At 41.4% G+C, this 16,625-nt stretch overlaps 1 protein-coding gene across 2 annotated transcripts in view; it reads left to right on the top strand.

Annotated features, from left to right (window-relative positions):
* Positions 1-2,151: 2,151 nt before the first annotated feature.
* Positions 2,152-16,625, top strand: part of GINM1 (glycosylated integral membrane protein 1) — a 28,652-nt gene continuing 14,178 nt past the window's right edge. Inside the window, exons 1-4 of one of the 2 annotated variants that reach the window (XM_072643680.1) lie at positions 2,152-2,326; positions 11,167-11,226; positions 11,402-11,498; positions 11,722-11,762. In XM_072643680.1, the coding sequence (XP_072499781.1) occupies positions 2,201-2,326; positions 11,167-11,226; positions 11,402-11,498; positions 11,722-11,762 (324 nt within the window). In that variant the 5' untranslated portion in view covers positions 2,152-2,200. The remainder of the gene's footprint in view (positions 2,327-11,166; positions 11,227-11,401; positions 11,499-11,721; positions 11,763-16,625) is intronic. The other variant, XM_072643679.1, reaches the window with a different exon arrangement.

Consider the following 16,625-nt stretch of genomic DNA (forward strand, 5'->3'; position numbering starts at 1 on the left):
AAGATCTCTGAAAATCTGCAGTGGTAATTTTGTTTCCTTATTGCTTATGCTTATCCTCTCAATTTTTTTCTTGTCTTATTTTCATAGCTAACATTTCAAGCACTATATTAAATAGTAACGGTGATAATGGATATCCTTGCTTTATCACTGATCTTGTTGGAAATGTCCCTAGTTTGACCTCCTTAAAAATAATGCTGATTGGGAGGAGAAAGGGAGAAATGGAATGGGGCAAATTATCTCTCATAGAAGAGGCAAGCAAAAGACTTTTTAGTGGAGGGAAAAAGAAGGGAGGTGAGAGAAAAACATGAAGTTTACTCTCATCACATAACGCTAAAGTAAGGAATAAAATGCATACTGAGTGGGATAGGTTTAGTGAAGACTTCTCAGATTGTAATTCTCCCAGGGGTGAGGTAAGGCTTAAAGGCTCAAAGTTACAATATTTTTAGAATAGAATAGTTCCATATAAGGATATAAAACTGTGTAGTGTATTAGGGTCTCAATGATTGGACAAAACTCACATAATTCCTTGATGTCTTCATTTTTAAAAGGATTGGTTAGATTTCATGTCTAGAATGTAAGATCATATTCTCAGCTAATGAGGATAATGGTCAGTGGGGGGAGGAGGGACTTGCGTTAGGGTCTATATAAACACTGCCCTTTTCTTTGTCTTCTGCTTCCCTACTCCTACAGGTTAGCCCCGCTTCTCGAGAATCGAATAAATCTCTTTTCTGTCATCACTTTGGGAGGCCTCTGAGTAATTGATTTATGTAGGGACCTGAGCCATCCCACACAATACTCATTTTGGTATGAAAAGCTGTCTTACAATACAGGAAAGTGGGGAGAAGGGGATAAGCAGGGTGGGGGGGAGGATGGAAGGGAGGGCAATGGGAGGAGGGAGCAATTGGAAGTCAACACTCTTGGGGAGGGACAGGATCAAAAGAGAGAATAGAAACAATGGGGGGCAGGATAGGATGGAGGGAAATATAGTTAGTCTTACACAACACGACTATTATGGAAGTCATTTGCAAAACTACACAGATATGGCCTATATTGAATTGCTTGCTTTCCAAAAGGAATGGGTGGGGAGGGAGGGATGAAGAGAAGTTGGAACTCAAAGTTTTTGGAACAACTGTTGAGTACTGTTCTTGCCACTAGGAAATAAGAAATACAGGTAATGGGGTATAGAAAGTTATCTGGCCCTACAGGACAAAAGAGAAGATGGGGACAAGGGAAGGAGAGGGATGATAGAAGAGAGGGCAGATTGGTGATAGGGGCAATTAGAATGCTTGGTGTTTTGGGGTGGAGGGAGGGGACAAATGGGGAGAAAATTTGGAACCCAAACTTTTGTGAAAATGAATGTTAAAAGTTAAATAAATTAATTTTAAAAAAAATAATGCTGACTGTTTTAGATAAAGCCTACTTGTCAAAGGAAAAATCCACTTATTACTATGCTTTCTAGTGTTTTTTAACAGAAATGGTATATCTTGTCGAAAGCTTTTAATCAAATTAAAGTTAACATCAAAATCTCTTAATCAAATAATTTTTGTGGTTGTTATTAATGTGATCAGTTATATTTATGGTTTTCCTAATAATAAACAAGTTCTGCACTCCTGGCATAAATCCAGCCTGGTCATAGTGTATCTTTGTGATATATTTATTGCTGCAGTCTCTTTGCTTTTTAAGGTTAAATTTTTTTAATTTTACTTAAAATTTTTGCATCAACAACCATTCAGGACTATTGTTGGATAGTTTTCTTCCTCCGCTGGCTCTCACCGCTTTATGTATTGACTCTATCTGAATCACAGAAGGAATGCAGTAGGCTCTCATCTTCCCCGTTTCGTTAGAACGGACATTTCTTCACACGCTGGATGGAATTTATGAAGCGGGTGGTTTCCAAAGGCGGTGGCCCAGGAAGCGCTTTCTCTTTGGGTCAGAAGAAAACATCTTTTCGATCCGTTTTCTCAGCGCAGCACTGACTGCTTGTCAGGGTCTAACTGCCTTCTCGGACTCTGGCAAGCTCGTCTTACCTAAACAAGCTCTCCACGTGCATGCCTCCACCTCCGAAGTCTCTGGGCAGGGGCGCAGGCCGCCAGGGCCCGGGTCTGGCTAGGCCGGCCGGGCCGGACCGCCGCTCCCCGCCCAGCCCCCGGGCCGGCTGGCTCCTCCCCCGCCTGCGCTGCGGCCAGCTCCGTCTACCAAGATGGAGGGCGCGCGGCTGGCCGCCGCAGTCCGCCTGCTGCTGCTGCTGCTGCCGCCCTTGCTCCCGACTCCCGGGCGGCTGCTGGCCCGCGCCGCCGAGCCGCCGCCAGCTGTTTCCTTCACGCAGGTAGCGAACGGGCGCGGGCGCTCGGCCGAGAGCCGGGCGCTGCGGCTGGGTCCGGGCGCGGGCAGCGCGGGGGCATCCCCGGGGCCATCCCCCGGGCACACCGGGCGGTGACCCTGCCGGGGCTACTGAGGGACCAGGGGCCCGTGCCTGGGAGAGGGGCTGAGGGGCCGGGGAGGAGGAGGAGCGGAGTCTGGGGCTTCGGAGCAGCCCCTGCTTGGGGGCGGACGGGTGGGGGTAGGGGGCAGGGGCCGAGGGCAAGGGGTGAAGAGTGCAGGGAGCCGGAGCGAGCGAGGAAAGGAGAGGGAGGAGCGCACCATTTCCGGCTGCCGCAGTGTTCCACTGTTAACCTGTTCCCTTCCCATTCCTGGCCGGGTTTATTTACCACCTTCGGGCCCAAAAGAAATCCCCAGGCACTTTACTATTTCCTAATGGCGCCTTCTGGGGGCAGAGCTGGGGCTAGTTATTGAAAGGCTGGGTGTTTGATCGGGTTAGGAAGTCTAGATGTTGCCTTCTCGAAGCGTTCCTCCGCTGCCTAATCCCTGGCGGCTTCATTCCTGGCGAGGGAAAGAGATACAAATTATCATCTCAGAGGCGCCGAGGGGCCGGACCCCACCCCTGCGGCGTTGCCAGCTCCGGGAAATGGGGAAAATCCCAAATGAGGCTTCCCCTGACACGATTTGCTTACTTCTTTTGCTGTGGCAGATTTTTAAAAAACTAAGTTGGGGCAGCTGAAGGCCACTGCCTGGTGCCTGATTGGAACTGGGATGGCAGGGGTAAGGAAGGACCTGGAAAACATCACCCTGGTAGACGTTTTCAGGGCAGGTCCCAAGAGTTTAAGGTCGGCAGAACCTCAGGAAACAGGTGTGTCTGAGACTGGTACACATAAATTTAGTAGTTGACATACCTAGTACAGAGTACCTGCCCTTGATCATTTCGACTTTTAATTTTGCCGTAAGACTGTTTACCCGTCTAGTGTAGGAAGAAAACAATACAGTCTGTTTCAGTTCTGTTGAGGCAGTCCAGGAAGTCACCCCACACAGTCATTAGAAACACTTGTGTCTACCAAAGTAATCTGAGATAATTTCATTTTGACTGCTGGCTTTAAGTCCACAGTGCTTTGAGGTTTCATCATTTCTGGTTATTGCACGATCTCCACACCTCCCTTTCCACACCCCCATTTTAGAAAAGTTCAGATCCGGACTTGAAATTTCATTTCTTCTTGCCCAGATAGTGAATCAGATTGCTGGGATCTGAGTAATTTGTTTACTCTAGGATTTGTGATGTCACTATAAGTAAATCTTTTGAATTTGAAAAGGGAGAAAAAAAAATCTATGGCATTTTTTAAGAGAACATAGTGTTGTTCACAAATAAACTGGATTGTTGTCTATAAACCCTGGTTTTATTCATAGGAGAAGTGTTTTTTTGATGTGGCACTTTAAAGGAATGTACCTTTAACCTTAAAATAATTGGGTCATCAGAAGGGAGACAGTTGAAAGAGATCTGACTGAATTTATGCATGTTCCCGATAGTCTATGTAATTGTACTGCCATTTTTTCCTTTGGTGTAGTCTGGTACCCAATATGGATTCATTGCAATGAGAAAGTAGAAGAGGGCATTGAAAATGGATAGGGAAGAAGAGCATTGGAGCCGGTCATATAGTCCAGAGGTGGGGAACCTGCAGCCTCAGGGCCACATGTGGCCTTCTAGGTCCTCAAGTGCAGCCCTTTCACTGAATCCAAGCTTCACAGAACAACTGTTCTTTCAAATGTTCAGTCAAAGGCCCAGATGGCCCAGCACAGAACAAATGTTCAGTCAAAAGACTGTACTTGAGGACTTAGAAGGCCACATGTGGCCTCAAAGCCACAGGTTCCCCAGCCTAGTCTAGGCCCATATTTCCACTTTATAAATGAGCAAAGCAAGGCCCAGCAGAATTGAATCGCTTAGCCAAAGTTCTACAGATACGAAAGAGCGGAATTAATATTCGGTATCACATCCTCAAACTCTACTTCCAGTGTTTTTCCCACCATAACCATTGCCAGGAGAACCAGGATCCACAGTAAAGGGATTCCTTCTGAGGACACCCTGAGCATGGGCTCTCACCACCTTTCTGACCCCTCAGGCCTAAGACTCTGCTGAGATAGATCTGAGTGGATCATCTAAGAAGGGAAAAGGACAGGAACTTGGTAGCTAAGAGAGATGGGAAACAGCTCAGGCTGAGAACAGGTCCAAAAGGGGAGCTTTGGGGGTTACCAAGTAGGTCCCAAGGATCTTATAATCTAACGGGGGAGACAACATGCAAACAAATATATACAAAGTAAACTATGTCCTGGAAAAGGAAAGGGCAAACCACACCATCTTTGCCAAGAAGAGTTGGACACAACTGAATGACTGAAGAACAGACTGTATACAGGATAAATAGGAAAAAATGGAAGGAAGGCTGTTGAATAAAAAGGGTTTGAGAAAGGCCTCTCTAAAAGACGGGATTTTAGTTGGAGCTTAAAGGAAGCCAAGGAGGTCAGCAGTCAGAGTGGAGGAGGGTGGAATGTTCTAGGCCGGGGAGAGAGCCAGAGAAAATGCTGGGAGCTGAGCAGCAGAACAGCCATGAGGCCAAGTGTCATTGGATTGAAGAGTACATGGTGTGGAGTAAGGTGTAGGAAGACTGGAAAGGTAGGAGGGGGCTAGGTTATGAAGGGCTTTGAATGCCAGTCAGGCCATTTTGTATTTTGTCCCAGAGGTGAGAGGGAACCACTGGAGTCATTGAGTAGGGAGGGTGACAGGTTCAGGGAGATTGAAGATAAGAAAAAGAGTATGTATGGAAGAGGGAGCAGTGTGTTAGAGGAGAAGGCCTGGGGTGAGATCTCTTGAAAGAGGGGTTAGTTAGCCTTGGTAAGGAATGAGGTTAATCCATCTTGTGAGACGGGGGATGGAGGAGAAAGTGGCAGAAGGCACATTAGTGACAGAAGAAGAGGAAGAGGAAGCTCCCATGGGATGGCCTCAATTATTTTCTATAAAAGATGAAGCAAGATTCTTGGCTGAAAGAATTTGGGGAGGGGGAGCCATGGGAGCCCCTGTGGAGAATGGGATTGTGGGTTGATAAAGGAGGGCAGAGACTGAGCACAGTGCCTGGCACATAGTAGGTGCTTAATAAATGTTTATTGACTGGTTGATTGAACTAAGAGGCAGGATGGTAGAATAAACAGGAAGTCATGAAATTTGGTTCTAGTCTGCTCTGCCACTAACTTGTGTGCTATTTTAACCTCTGGGCCTCAGTTTCCTTATCTGAAATAAGAGCTTGGGATAGATGGTCAACTTGGTAAAAAGTTGGGAAGAGTTTTAGATTAGCACCTGGGCTCACACCCTGACTCTTCCACTTAACTATTTGTGTGACCTTGGACACTTTATAAATTTTAAAGGGCTATATTAGTGCCAGCTGTAAATAAATGCTGGTTATCTTTCTGAGTCTCAGTTTCCTCAACTGTAAAATGAGGTAGGTTAAACTAGATAACCTAGAAGATTATCTAGGTTATCTAGATAACCTAGGTAATGCTAGGGAAGTGTTTTGCTGGGGTACTAGAGGTGAGCTTCTAATGCCTGGCTCACGTTCCTGAACTTGATTTTAGCATAAACACAAAGCTAAAAGTTAAAAGCTATGAAAAAAAACCTTCATTTTTATTTTCGTGGTTTTTATTTTTTGTCTTTGTCTTCTTTTACAGAATGACTACTATGTACATATATTTTGTATGACTGTATGTGTATAACCCATATCACATTGCTCACCTCAGGGAGATAGAGAGGAAAGTAGAGAATTTAGAACTCAAAATATTAAAAGAAAATGTTAAAATTGTTTTTCCATGTAATTGGGGAAAAGATAATAAAATATTATTTTTTTAAAAGGAGGCTCAAAGTATAGCTTGCCAGAGTTAGCTATTTTGGGGAGAGCTACTAGTCCCCAAGGCAGAAGGTGCAGGGAGGGAAAGGGATGATACAATTTCTGGGTAGTACCTAGATCAGGGGTGGGGAAACCTTGGCCTTGAGGCCACATGTGGCCCTCTAGGTCCTCTGGTTTGGCCCTCTGACTGAATCCATACTTCCTAGAACTTAGATCCATTTAATAGACGTAAGCATGATAAGTAGAGGGACAGCTGGCCTTGAGTCCTAGTGACCTGAGATCATGGCCCACCATTGTTACACATTAGCTTTGTGTCCCAAATCACTTAACCTTTCCCCAATCCAGGCATCTCTCTTAACACTATAAATTACAGAAAATTTACAGATCTACCTTGCTTATGGGTAAGGGAAATTCGTCGCTTTGAACTCCTGATAACTGATAAAATCATAGGTCCCTTCAGAAAAAAATTTAAGAAAAAGCAACTCAGATTGAAAGGCTGACATGGAAATAAACATATCCTGATCCAATACCCTAGTGAATGTTAGCTTTCTTCTTGTAGAGGGCATCTGGTTCTCACTTGGGATTCAGATTTAGACCAAGGTATGCCAGTGAGGAGGGCTGCTGGAGAGATAAAGGTATAAGAATACCAAGACTGGAGTTTCCTGCATGGGACGTTTGGAAAAGAATTCATGGACTCAAGCATTGTTGAAGTCAAGGTGATAAAGATTACACTTTTCAGTGGGCAAGAAATCTTAGGGAACCTGCAACTTTAGAAGGGTACAGTTAAAGTTTATATAGGATATTTTATAGTAAAATGTGCCAAATATGCAAATTAGGTGATTCAGGGCAGGAATTAGGGAGTGGATAAGGAATGGTTAGTTCTTAAAGGAACATGCACTTTTAGTATCTACTTGGAAGGTATTTTACCCAGAGTTTATCAGGGAATTGCCCAAGGAGGGGCTACATGGAGGTGTGGTTTTAGGCCTGAAACATCACTAAGTCAACTAACAGTCAGGACTGATTAAAGAATACTGAACTGCTCTCATCCATATCGTGTTAGACAAGATAAATGTAAGGGAGTATTTGTATGCCTAAGTTTAGGATACATATTGACTGGCACTCAGAAAACACATAATAAATACTTATTGGCAAACTGAGCGATTTACTAGTTGTCAGTGAGTAGTAAGTGTCATTATGACCCACTCCACAGACAGTTCAGCCAGTACACAGCTGGTTCAAACTAATAAGTTCTGTAGGTGCTGCTGGCTACTATAGCAGGAAGGGAGATAATGGTTTTCGCTGGGGCAGGCCGTGTCCTTGGGCTGGGGAGAAACTGCCTGGGACAATGTTTTGAGGCTAGGGAGAAATGTGATTTTTAGAGGGAAATGTGACTTTAGAATTGGGGTCCAAGCACATACCCCATCACCAAGAGAGGGACTATCTCAATTTAGAGAATTTTCTGAATCTAAGATATATGGAAGTGACTGTAGAACACGGAAAACAAATAAATAATTTAATATTTTTTTTAAAAAAAGAATTTTCCAGACTGCCCCAGGAATTGGGTATATTCTAGGACAAGAGTGGGGAACCTGATGCTTTGAGGCCACATGTGGCCCTCTAGGACCTCCAGTATGACTCTTTGATAGAATCCAAACTTCAAGCTTGGCACATAGTAGGCTCTTCATAAATGTATATTGACTTCAAGTTTGGATTCCATCAAACGGCCACACTGGAAGAGTTAGAGGACTACATGTAGCTTCAAGGACACAGATTTCCCATCCTTGCCCTAGGGCATGACCAGAGTTTTGGTATAGGCCTTCTCTAAAATGCAGCCTAAACTTGGACTAGCTCTGGAACTGACCCAGACTCATTTCTAGAACCCCTTTCAGGAATCCCCTGTTGATCAAGGCAAAAATAAAAGGGAAGAGTTTGGGATAAAAGCTCCTATTTTGTGCTTTTGGAGTGCCAGTCAATATACTTATTAAGCACCAGTCAGTCAGTATACATTTATGAAGCACCTCCTATGTACCAAGCACTGTGCTAAGCAAGGGGAATGCAAAGAAAGGCAAAAGACAGTCCCTGTTCTCAAAGCTTCTTAGTCTAATGGGAAGACAACGTGCAAACAGCTATATCCAAAGAAGATAGATACAAGATACTTTGGAAGTAATCAGTCATCAGAGGGAAGGCACTGGCATTAAGGGAGATCAGGAAAGGCTTCCTTTCCCAAAGGTAGGATTTTAGATAGCTCTTGAAGGAGGCTGGGAGGCATAAATAAGGAGGGAGAAAATTCTAGACATGGGTCAGTCAGTGAAAGTACAAAGTCAGGAGAAGTTCCAGGAGCAGCAAGGAGGCCAGTGATACTGGATTACACTGGAATGGTCAGTGGGAGCAAGATTATGAAGAGCTTTGAATGCCTAATAAGATTTTATATTTGATCCTACAGGTAATAGGGAATGACTGGAGTTTATTGGGTAGAGAGTTGACATGATCAGACCTGTTTTTTAGGAAGATCACTTTGGCAGCTGAGTAGAAGATGAATGGAGTGAAGACAGACATGTGGCAGGCAGACCAACCATCAGGTTATAAAATAAAAGTTCCAATGTGAGACAGTGAGAACCTATACCAGGGTGATGGTAGGGTCACAGGAGAGAAGGAGGTATATATGAGAAATGTCACCAGATAAAATTGACAGGCCTTTGGCAACAGATTAGATATGAGGGGGAGGTGTTGGAGGGGAGATGATAACTGAGATATCCAGAATGCCAGCTAGGTTTTGAATCTGGGTAACTGGGAGGGTAGTGGTATGCTGAACAATAATAGGAAAATTAGAAAGAAGGGAGGGTTCGCCATATACCCCAGCTTCTGGGATAAGAACTCACTGTTCAACAAAAATTACTGGGAAAACTGCATAACAGTATGGCGGAAACTAGGCATAGACCAGTGCCTGACACCATACACAAGAATAAAGTCCAAATGGGTACATGATCTAGGTATAAAGACTGATATCATAAACAAATTAATGGAGCAAGGAATGGTGTATTTATCAGATTTATGGAGAAAGGAAGAATTTTTGACTAAACAAGAGATAGAAAACATTATGAAGTGCAAAATGGATAATTTTGATTACATTAAATTGAAAAGTTTTTGCACAAACAAAACCAATGCAACCAAGATTAGGAGGGAAGCAGAAAACTGAGAAAGAATTTTTGCAACTAGTGTCTGTAATAAAGGCCTCATTTCTAAATTATATAGAGAACTTAGTCAAATGTACAAGAATACAAGTCATTTCCCAATTGATAAATGGTCAAAGGATATGAACAGGCAGTTTTCAGAGGAAGAAATTAAAGCTACCTATAGTCATATGAAAAAATGCTCTAATCACTATTGATTAGAGAGATGCAAATCAAACAACTCTGAGATACCACATCACACCTATCAGATTAGCTAACATGACAAAACAGGATGATGATAAATGTTGAAGAAGATGTGGGAGAATTGGAACAGTAATTCATTGTTGGTGGAGCTGTGAGCTGATCCAACCATTCTGGAGAGCAATTTGGAACTATACCCAAAGTGCTACAAAAATGTGCATACCCTTTGACCCAGCAATACCACTTACAGGACTGTATCCCCAAGAGATATAAAAATGGGAAAGGGCTTCACATGTACAAAAATATTTATAGCAGCACTCTTTGTGGTGGCCAAAAACTGGAAATCAAGGAGATGCCCATCAGTTGGGGAATGGCTAAACAAGCTGTGGTATATGAATGTAATGGTACTATTGTGCTGTAAGAAATGATGAACAGGAAGACTTCAGAGAGGCCTGAAAAGACTTATATGAACTGATGCTGAGTAAAAGGAGCAGAATCAGGAGAACTTAATACACGGCAACAACCACAGTGTGCGAGGATTTTTTCTGGTAGGCTTAGAACTTCATTGCAATTCAAGGACTCAAAAAATTCCCAATGGTCTCTTAAGGCAACATGCCTTCCACATTCACAGAAAAAACTATGGAATTGGATCGCAGAATGTAGCAGTTCATTTTCTTTTCTATTACGTTTTAGTTTGTTTTATGATTTCTCTCACTCATTTTAATTCTTCTATGAAACATGACTAAGGTAAAAATGTATTTGATAGGAATGTACTTGTAGAACTTATATAAAATTGTATGCCAACTCGGGGAGGGAGGGGGGTGAAGGAGGGAGAGGGAGGGGGGAAAATCTAAGTTATATGGAAGTGATTGTATAACACTGAAAACAAAATAATAAGAAAAAAGAAAAGAAGGGAAGGTTTGGGTAGAAAGATAATGAGTTCAGTTTTGGATGTTTTGCATTTAAGATGTGTTCAGGATATTCAATTTAAAATGTCCAAAAGGAAATTGGTAAAGCAAGATTGGAGATTAGGGCTGAAGGAATGTGTCTGATAATCATTTGCATAGAAATGACCTTTGAACCCAAGACAGCTGATGAGGTCACCAAGTGAGGTAGTTTAGAGAAAGAACAAAAAAGAACCGAGGAGAGGGTTTTGGGGGCTACCTGCTCTTAGTGGGCTGGATGAAGATCCAATAAAACAGCCTGAGGAGCAACCAGATGGGTTGGAAGAGGACCAGGAAGAAAAGTCAGAATTTATATTGAAGAGGATTTAAAAGTGACTGAGACGGGTGGAATTGCAGGCACCTTGTACAGACAGCTTTCTTAAGGAGTTTAACTGAGAAAGGGAAGATACAGGATGGCAGCTGCTGGGATGGTCAGATCAAGAAAGGGTTTTTTTAAGGATAGGGGATCTAGGTGTGTTTGTAAGCAGCTTTCAGATACAGAATTTCTAGATGCTTCCAAATACAGATTCAGAGTTTCCCATGCCAGTAAAGTTGCAGGTCCAGATTTGGGGCGTGTTCAGATTTTTCCAAATTCTCTTTTACCAACTACCATAGTAATGTCCTTGTTACTTGCAGGACAATATCAAAGTTAATGTAACTACCCTGGGAGATGATGGGGAACTCCATGAGAAACAGGTTTGTCCTCCTTTCTATATTATTTTAATATAATTTGCTGTTTATCTGTATTAAATATCCTTATTTCTCTGTTATTTAGTCTTTTTCATCTCAACTCACACTTAGTTCTGTTTTTTTTAATATAAAATTTTTGCCATCATCATTGGAATTCATGTAAACTTTGTTTTATTTTAAGGTTTTTCTTAACATTTTTTATGAGAATGGGCAGATATATGTAAATGACTTCTCCCTAAAGAGTGGAGTAACTCGAATAAGGGGTGAGACCTTCATAGGTGAGTACCACCAGATTATTTCCACAATCCTTCTGCTTTAATAATTCAAGAGAAGGAAATAAAGAACTCTTGGATGTATGTTTTTCAAATGCAAATTAATAGTATACATTATTATAGGAATAAATAGTATCTAGATAAATAGTGTTTAAAGCTGCTTACAGCTTTAGTTCATCTTCAGTGCTGGCTATATGTGGCATTGTACACTGTTTCTCTTGAAATGCAGGTCTTGCATTTGAGGTTGGACCTTTTGGAACTACATCTAAGGTAGGTCAATGTCACTTTAGTGATTTTAGTGCTAGTGATGAAATAGCAGTGTCCTCATATCACTTGAAAAAGCCAAAGGAATTCCCTATTTCTCAAGTCTTTAATATCTTCCCTTCTTAGCCACGTTGTTGATCTTTTTAGGCTCTTTCATTTTCACACAGCTAGTACAAGTCTAAAATAGGATTTGAACTCAGGTCTTTTCAACCCTGAGTCCAGTCCTCTATCCATCATGGCCCTGTAACACCTAATTGCCAAAGGCAATCATGTGCAACTTTCTGTCATAATACTACTCTTTGCAACTGTTGCTCATCTATCATAATTTCAAAAACAGTTTTGTTTTATTTTTCATGGCACTGCTTAGTTAGGGAAACTAATTTAATTTACAGTAGAAGTCAGATTTATTGACTAGAGAGAAGTTGATTTTATAAGAGCCACTTGCTTATGCCCCAATTTAAGCAAAAAAGCATACCTCGTGAACTCCTTCAAGTATTGACTATGGGAAAAAGAGTGCTTTCTACAAACTCCTTTCCTATTTCCTTATTAAAAGTAACGATAATGTACTTATCCATTGACACCATGAAAATACTTTGTATTATTTCATATGGATATCTACATATTGGTGTGTTACATGTTACAGAGATTCTTAACCTGGGATGCCTGAACTTGTTTTAAAAAATATTTTGGTAACTGTTTTTTAAAAAATTGATTTTATTTCTAATCCTCTGTATTTTATTTTATGCATTTAAAAACTTTATTTGGAGAAGGAATCTGTAGGCTTTTCTAGACTGCCAGAGGGGGATCATGACAAACAAAAGAGCTCAAGAATTCCTGATGTAGTACACTTAAGCTGCTTGAGGGTTTTTGATCTATCTTCAGTACTTAACACAGTGTCTTACACGTAGTAGATATTTCAGGGGTTTTTTTATAACTTAAATCAAATGGCTGACCTTTTATAGGATGTGGCACTAGATTTGCAAACCAGAGGACCTGTGTTCAAACACTGACTCTTCCACTTACTATCTTTCTGACCTTGGGCAAGGTCACAACCTCTGGACCTTATTTCAACTTCTATAAAATGGATTGGACCAGATGATGTCTGGTTTCTCTGGCTCTAAATCTGCAGTATGATTCTATGATGTATAGAGAAAATTCACACACCTATCTTCATTTCCTGAATGTAGGCCATTCCTGGGAAGACATCCATTTGGCAATAAACTGTGAAACAGCAAAAAACTTTTCTTGAAATCTGGTTATAATTCTTGTGCAATATCACACTTCCCTTAGGAATCTGTTGTTTTCTTTTAGATAAAATGTCAGCCCTTCCCTCTCTGCTGACTCTTTCTCTTACAGCTACAAACTTGTTCAGGTCTCCTTGGTTCTTTAAAAAAATTTTTTTTCCTTTTTCCTGTCACCTTCCCAAGCTGCCATCTTTTCTCCCCTAGCCTTTACTCATTGCTTCTTACTATTCACTCATTCCTCAGTCACCTACAATGTGGTTTTTTTCCAGACCACACTATATTGGAACTGATCTCTGCAAAGTCATTAGTGACCTTCTGATTGCCTGACCCAGTTACCTTTTCCTCTTCAATTCCTGCATTTCACCCCGACCACCCTTTTCTTGGTTTTCCCTCTCCTTCTTGGCTTCTGTGACACCGTTTTCTCCTGGTTGTTCTGGCTCTCTGACTGCTCCTTCATTGGCTTTCTTGTTCTGTTCCTCTACCCCTTCCCCTCCCCGATTTGGATGTCTTCCACAGTAATGACATAGAATCTTCCCTCCTTCCCTGCCATGTTCTCTCCTTTGTCAATCTCATGCACTCTCATGGCTTCATTTACTGCCTCTATGTATTCCTTACTTCCTTCCATGTACTCTATGATCCAATGGCATTTTGTCCCCCTTGCTGTTCTTTGAACATGACACACCTTCTCCAGCTCCTGAATCTATGCCTTTTCACTGACTTTCTTCCATGCCTGCAATGTTCTCCCTTCTCTACCTCTTGGCTTCTTTCAAGATGCAGTTAAAATCCTACTTTCTTCAAGAAAGCTTTCCTAGTCTCTTAATGCTAGTGCCTTCCCTCTGGGAACACCTTCTATCCATCTTATATATCTTTTATATGCATAATTATTTGCATGTTGTCTCCCTCATTAGAATGTAAGTTCCTTGAAGGCAGGGGATATATATGCCTTTCTTTGTATTGCCAGTGTTTACTCTTGAAACATAGTAAGCCCTTAATAAATTCATGTTGATTTGACTTGAGGCAGTCTATTCTCAAGTCTTTCATTGCTAAGTACCCATTCAACATCTCCACCTAGATGACGCACAGGCATCTCAAACTCTACACATCCAAAATGGAGCCCACCTTCTTCCCTCCAAACCCTGATTCTCTTAATTTCCCTATTTTCTTTTAAAAGAAAGCTCCATTTATTCTTATGCTTTCTAGTGTGTTTATGCGTTTTTGTCGAGGTAATCAGGATTAAGTGACTTGCCCAGGGTCACACAGCTAGTAAATGTCAAGTGTCTGAGGCCAAATTTGAACTCAGGTCCTCCTGGGTCCGTTGCTTTGTCTAGGGTGTCACCTAGCTGCCCCACCCTCTTTCTTTTGACAGCGCTATCATCCTACCAATCGTCCAGCCTTGACACCTCAGTATCATCTTTGATACCTTCTTCCTGTTCACTCCCCACCTCTAGTCAGTTGACATATCTTGTCCTTTCTACTTCTTCATAATCTGTAGCACCTTTTTCTTATTTTCTGCTCTTAGTACTGTGACCCAGTTTGGGTCCTCTTTATCTCTCAATTGTTCTGTTGTAATAAGCTCCTAATTGATCTCCCTGACTTCAGTCTTTTCTTATTTCCAATCCATCTTTTACATAAGTAATTTTTCTAATGTCCAGGTCTGATCATATAACTTCTCTGCTAAAAGCTAAGGTTACTCAGTAATGTAAATATAGAACAAAACACATGTTCTTTAAGCTGATATTTAAGGCTCTCTATAATTTGGCTTCAGCTTAACTTGCCATTAGTGTTTCATCCTGCTTTCCTCCACATACATATTATATTCCGTCCAAACTGGTTTCCCCAGTTTTGTTCTGCCCTTTTAAAACTCATGCTATTCACTACACCTGAAGCATATACCCATCACATTTCTTGGCTACTGACACTTGACACTTACTAGCTGCCTACTGAAATAATGGCTTCACTTTTTTCAAGATCTAATCTAGGGGCCTTCTCCTCCTCACTGTCCACCTTCCAAACAAAAGTAATCACTCTGCCTTCAAATTACTTATGCTTCTCTGTTAAACTTCTCTTAGGGACTTAATCTTATGCTAACACATTATTATAGTTATTTTCATACAAGTTCTTTCCATCCTAGATTATGAACTCTGTTAGGAGAAAGGCCAGTCCTTTTTCATTATATTTGCAAGGCATTTAATGAATGTTTATTGGGTTGGGGGAGGGGAAGGGAATGTTGTGGATTTCAGTCTAGCATGGGTATGGCATAAACCTCTGCTTTTTCTCCTTTAGCTGGCTCTTTCACCCAAGCCCATACTCACACTAGCAGTTCTGTGGTTCCCAGGGCTGTATCACATGTCTACAATTGACAACTCTTAGGACCGTAGGAGTAACTTTGGTGTTTGTTTGTGATTACTTGTCACTTCAGCTTCTGAGCCCCCACAGCTGAGCCTTCGATTTATGTAAAAAAAAAACCATGACATCTTTAACTCCTAAACTTACTAAAAACAAGACAAAAACAATAATCATGACATTTACTCAGTACAAGGTAAGAGCAAAAATATCATAATATTATCTCCATAGAAAGCAAAAATGGGAATAATTATAACATTTACCCAATAAAAGACTAGTGTAAGAATCATTATAATATAACAGTGTACCAATGAACCTTGGTCACCATCTTCCTCTAATATACAATGTCCATGGAGTAGTGGAACCATACCTACAGACTAGTAGGGAGGTACATGAATAGGGCCACCCTTGACAGCTTAGGTCTCTTTAGGAATATTACACAAAGGTACTTCTCTGCTAGCTCTTTCCCTTCTGGACTTCTTCTAGGCAAAATTGCTCTTCTCTTCCTATAAGCTAATGAAGTAGTGACAAGCTCTTTTAGCTCATAGCCACCCTTGATAAGACATTGAGGAAATGTTGCACTATTTTGGCAACATAAATACATATGTGTGTGTGTGTGTGTGTGTATTCACATAGAGTATATGTGTATATGTATATATGTATATATATATACATATACCCATATACGTATATATCAACAAGTTCCCTTAAGTCAGAGACCTGGAGAGCTCCTCAGACCTTCATATAATAAGGAATTCTGCTTTGCTCAACCCAAAGCCAGTATTCTTCTCACAGCATAGCTCACAGTTTACAGTAAAACAGACCTAAAACCTGTAGTACCAGCAAGGTGTTCCCCCATAGATGGAACCATAGAATAGCCCTCTACATTCTACTGAGCCTCTGGGGGCTGCTCCAGTCAGTAAGACAGCTGGAAGCCTTTCATGTCTTCCATGCGTGGTGTCTTCTCTCTGCCTCTTTCTATAGATTCTTTATTGCCTCAAATCAGAACTTCCTGGTGGTTAGTCATTGATTTGTTTTTGCCATATGAGATAAATTCCCCTTTCTGTCAGACATTTCAATATAATCTTCCCAGTGTCCCCAAACAGTTATTTAACTCACAGTTTCTTATTTATAAACTTTAAGACCCTAAAAATTAGTCACATGCAAATGCTCCAGTAGACCACAATACCCTACAGCCATTGTTATTTCTGCCTTCCAACAAATCTTCTCATTTATCTGAGACTCTGGCTCAACACTTTATCTGGCAGGGTGTTTCTTCACA

The sequence above is a fragment of the Notamacropus eugenii genome, chromosome 2, assembly GCF_028372415.1.
Source record: "Notamacropus eugenii isolate mMacEug1 chromosome 2, mMacEug1.pri_v2, whole genome shotgun sequence".
NCBI classification, from domain to species: domain Eukaryota; kingdom Metazoa; phylum Chordata; class Mammalia; order Diprotodontia; family Macropodidae; genus Notamacropus; species Notamacropus eugenii.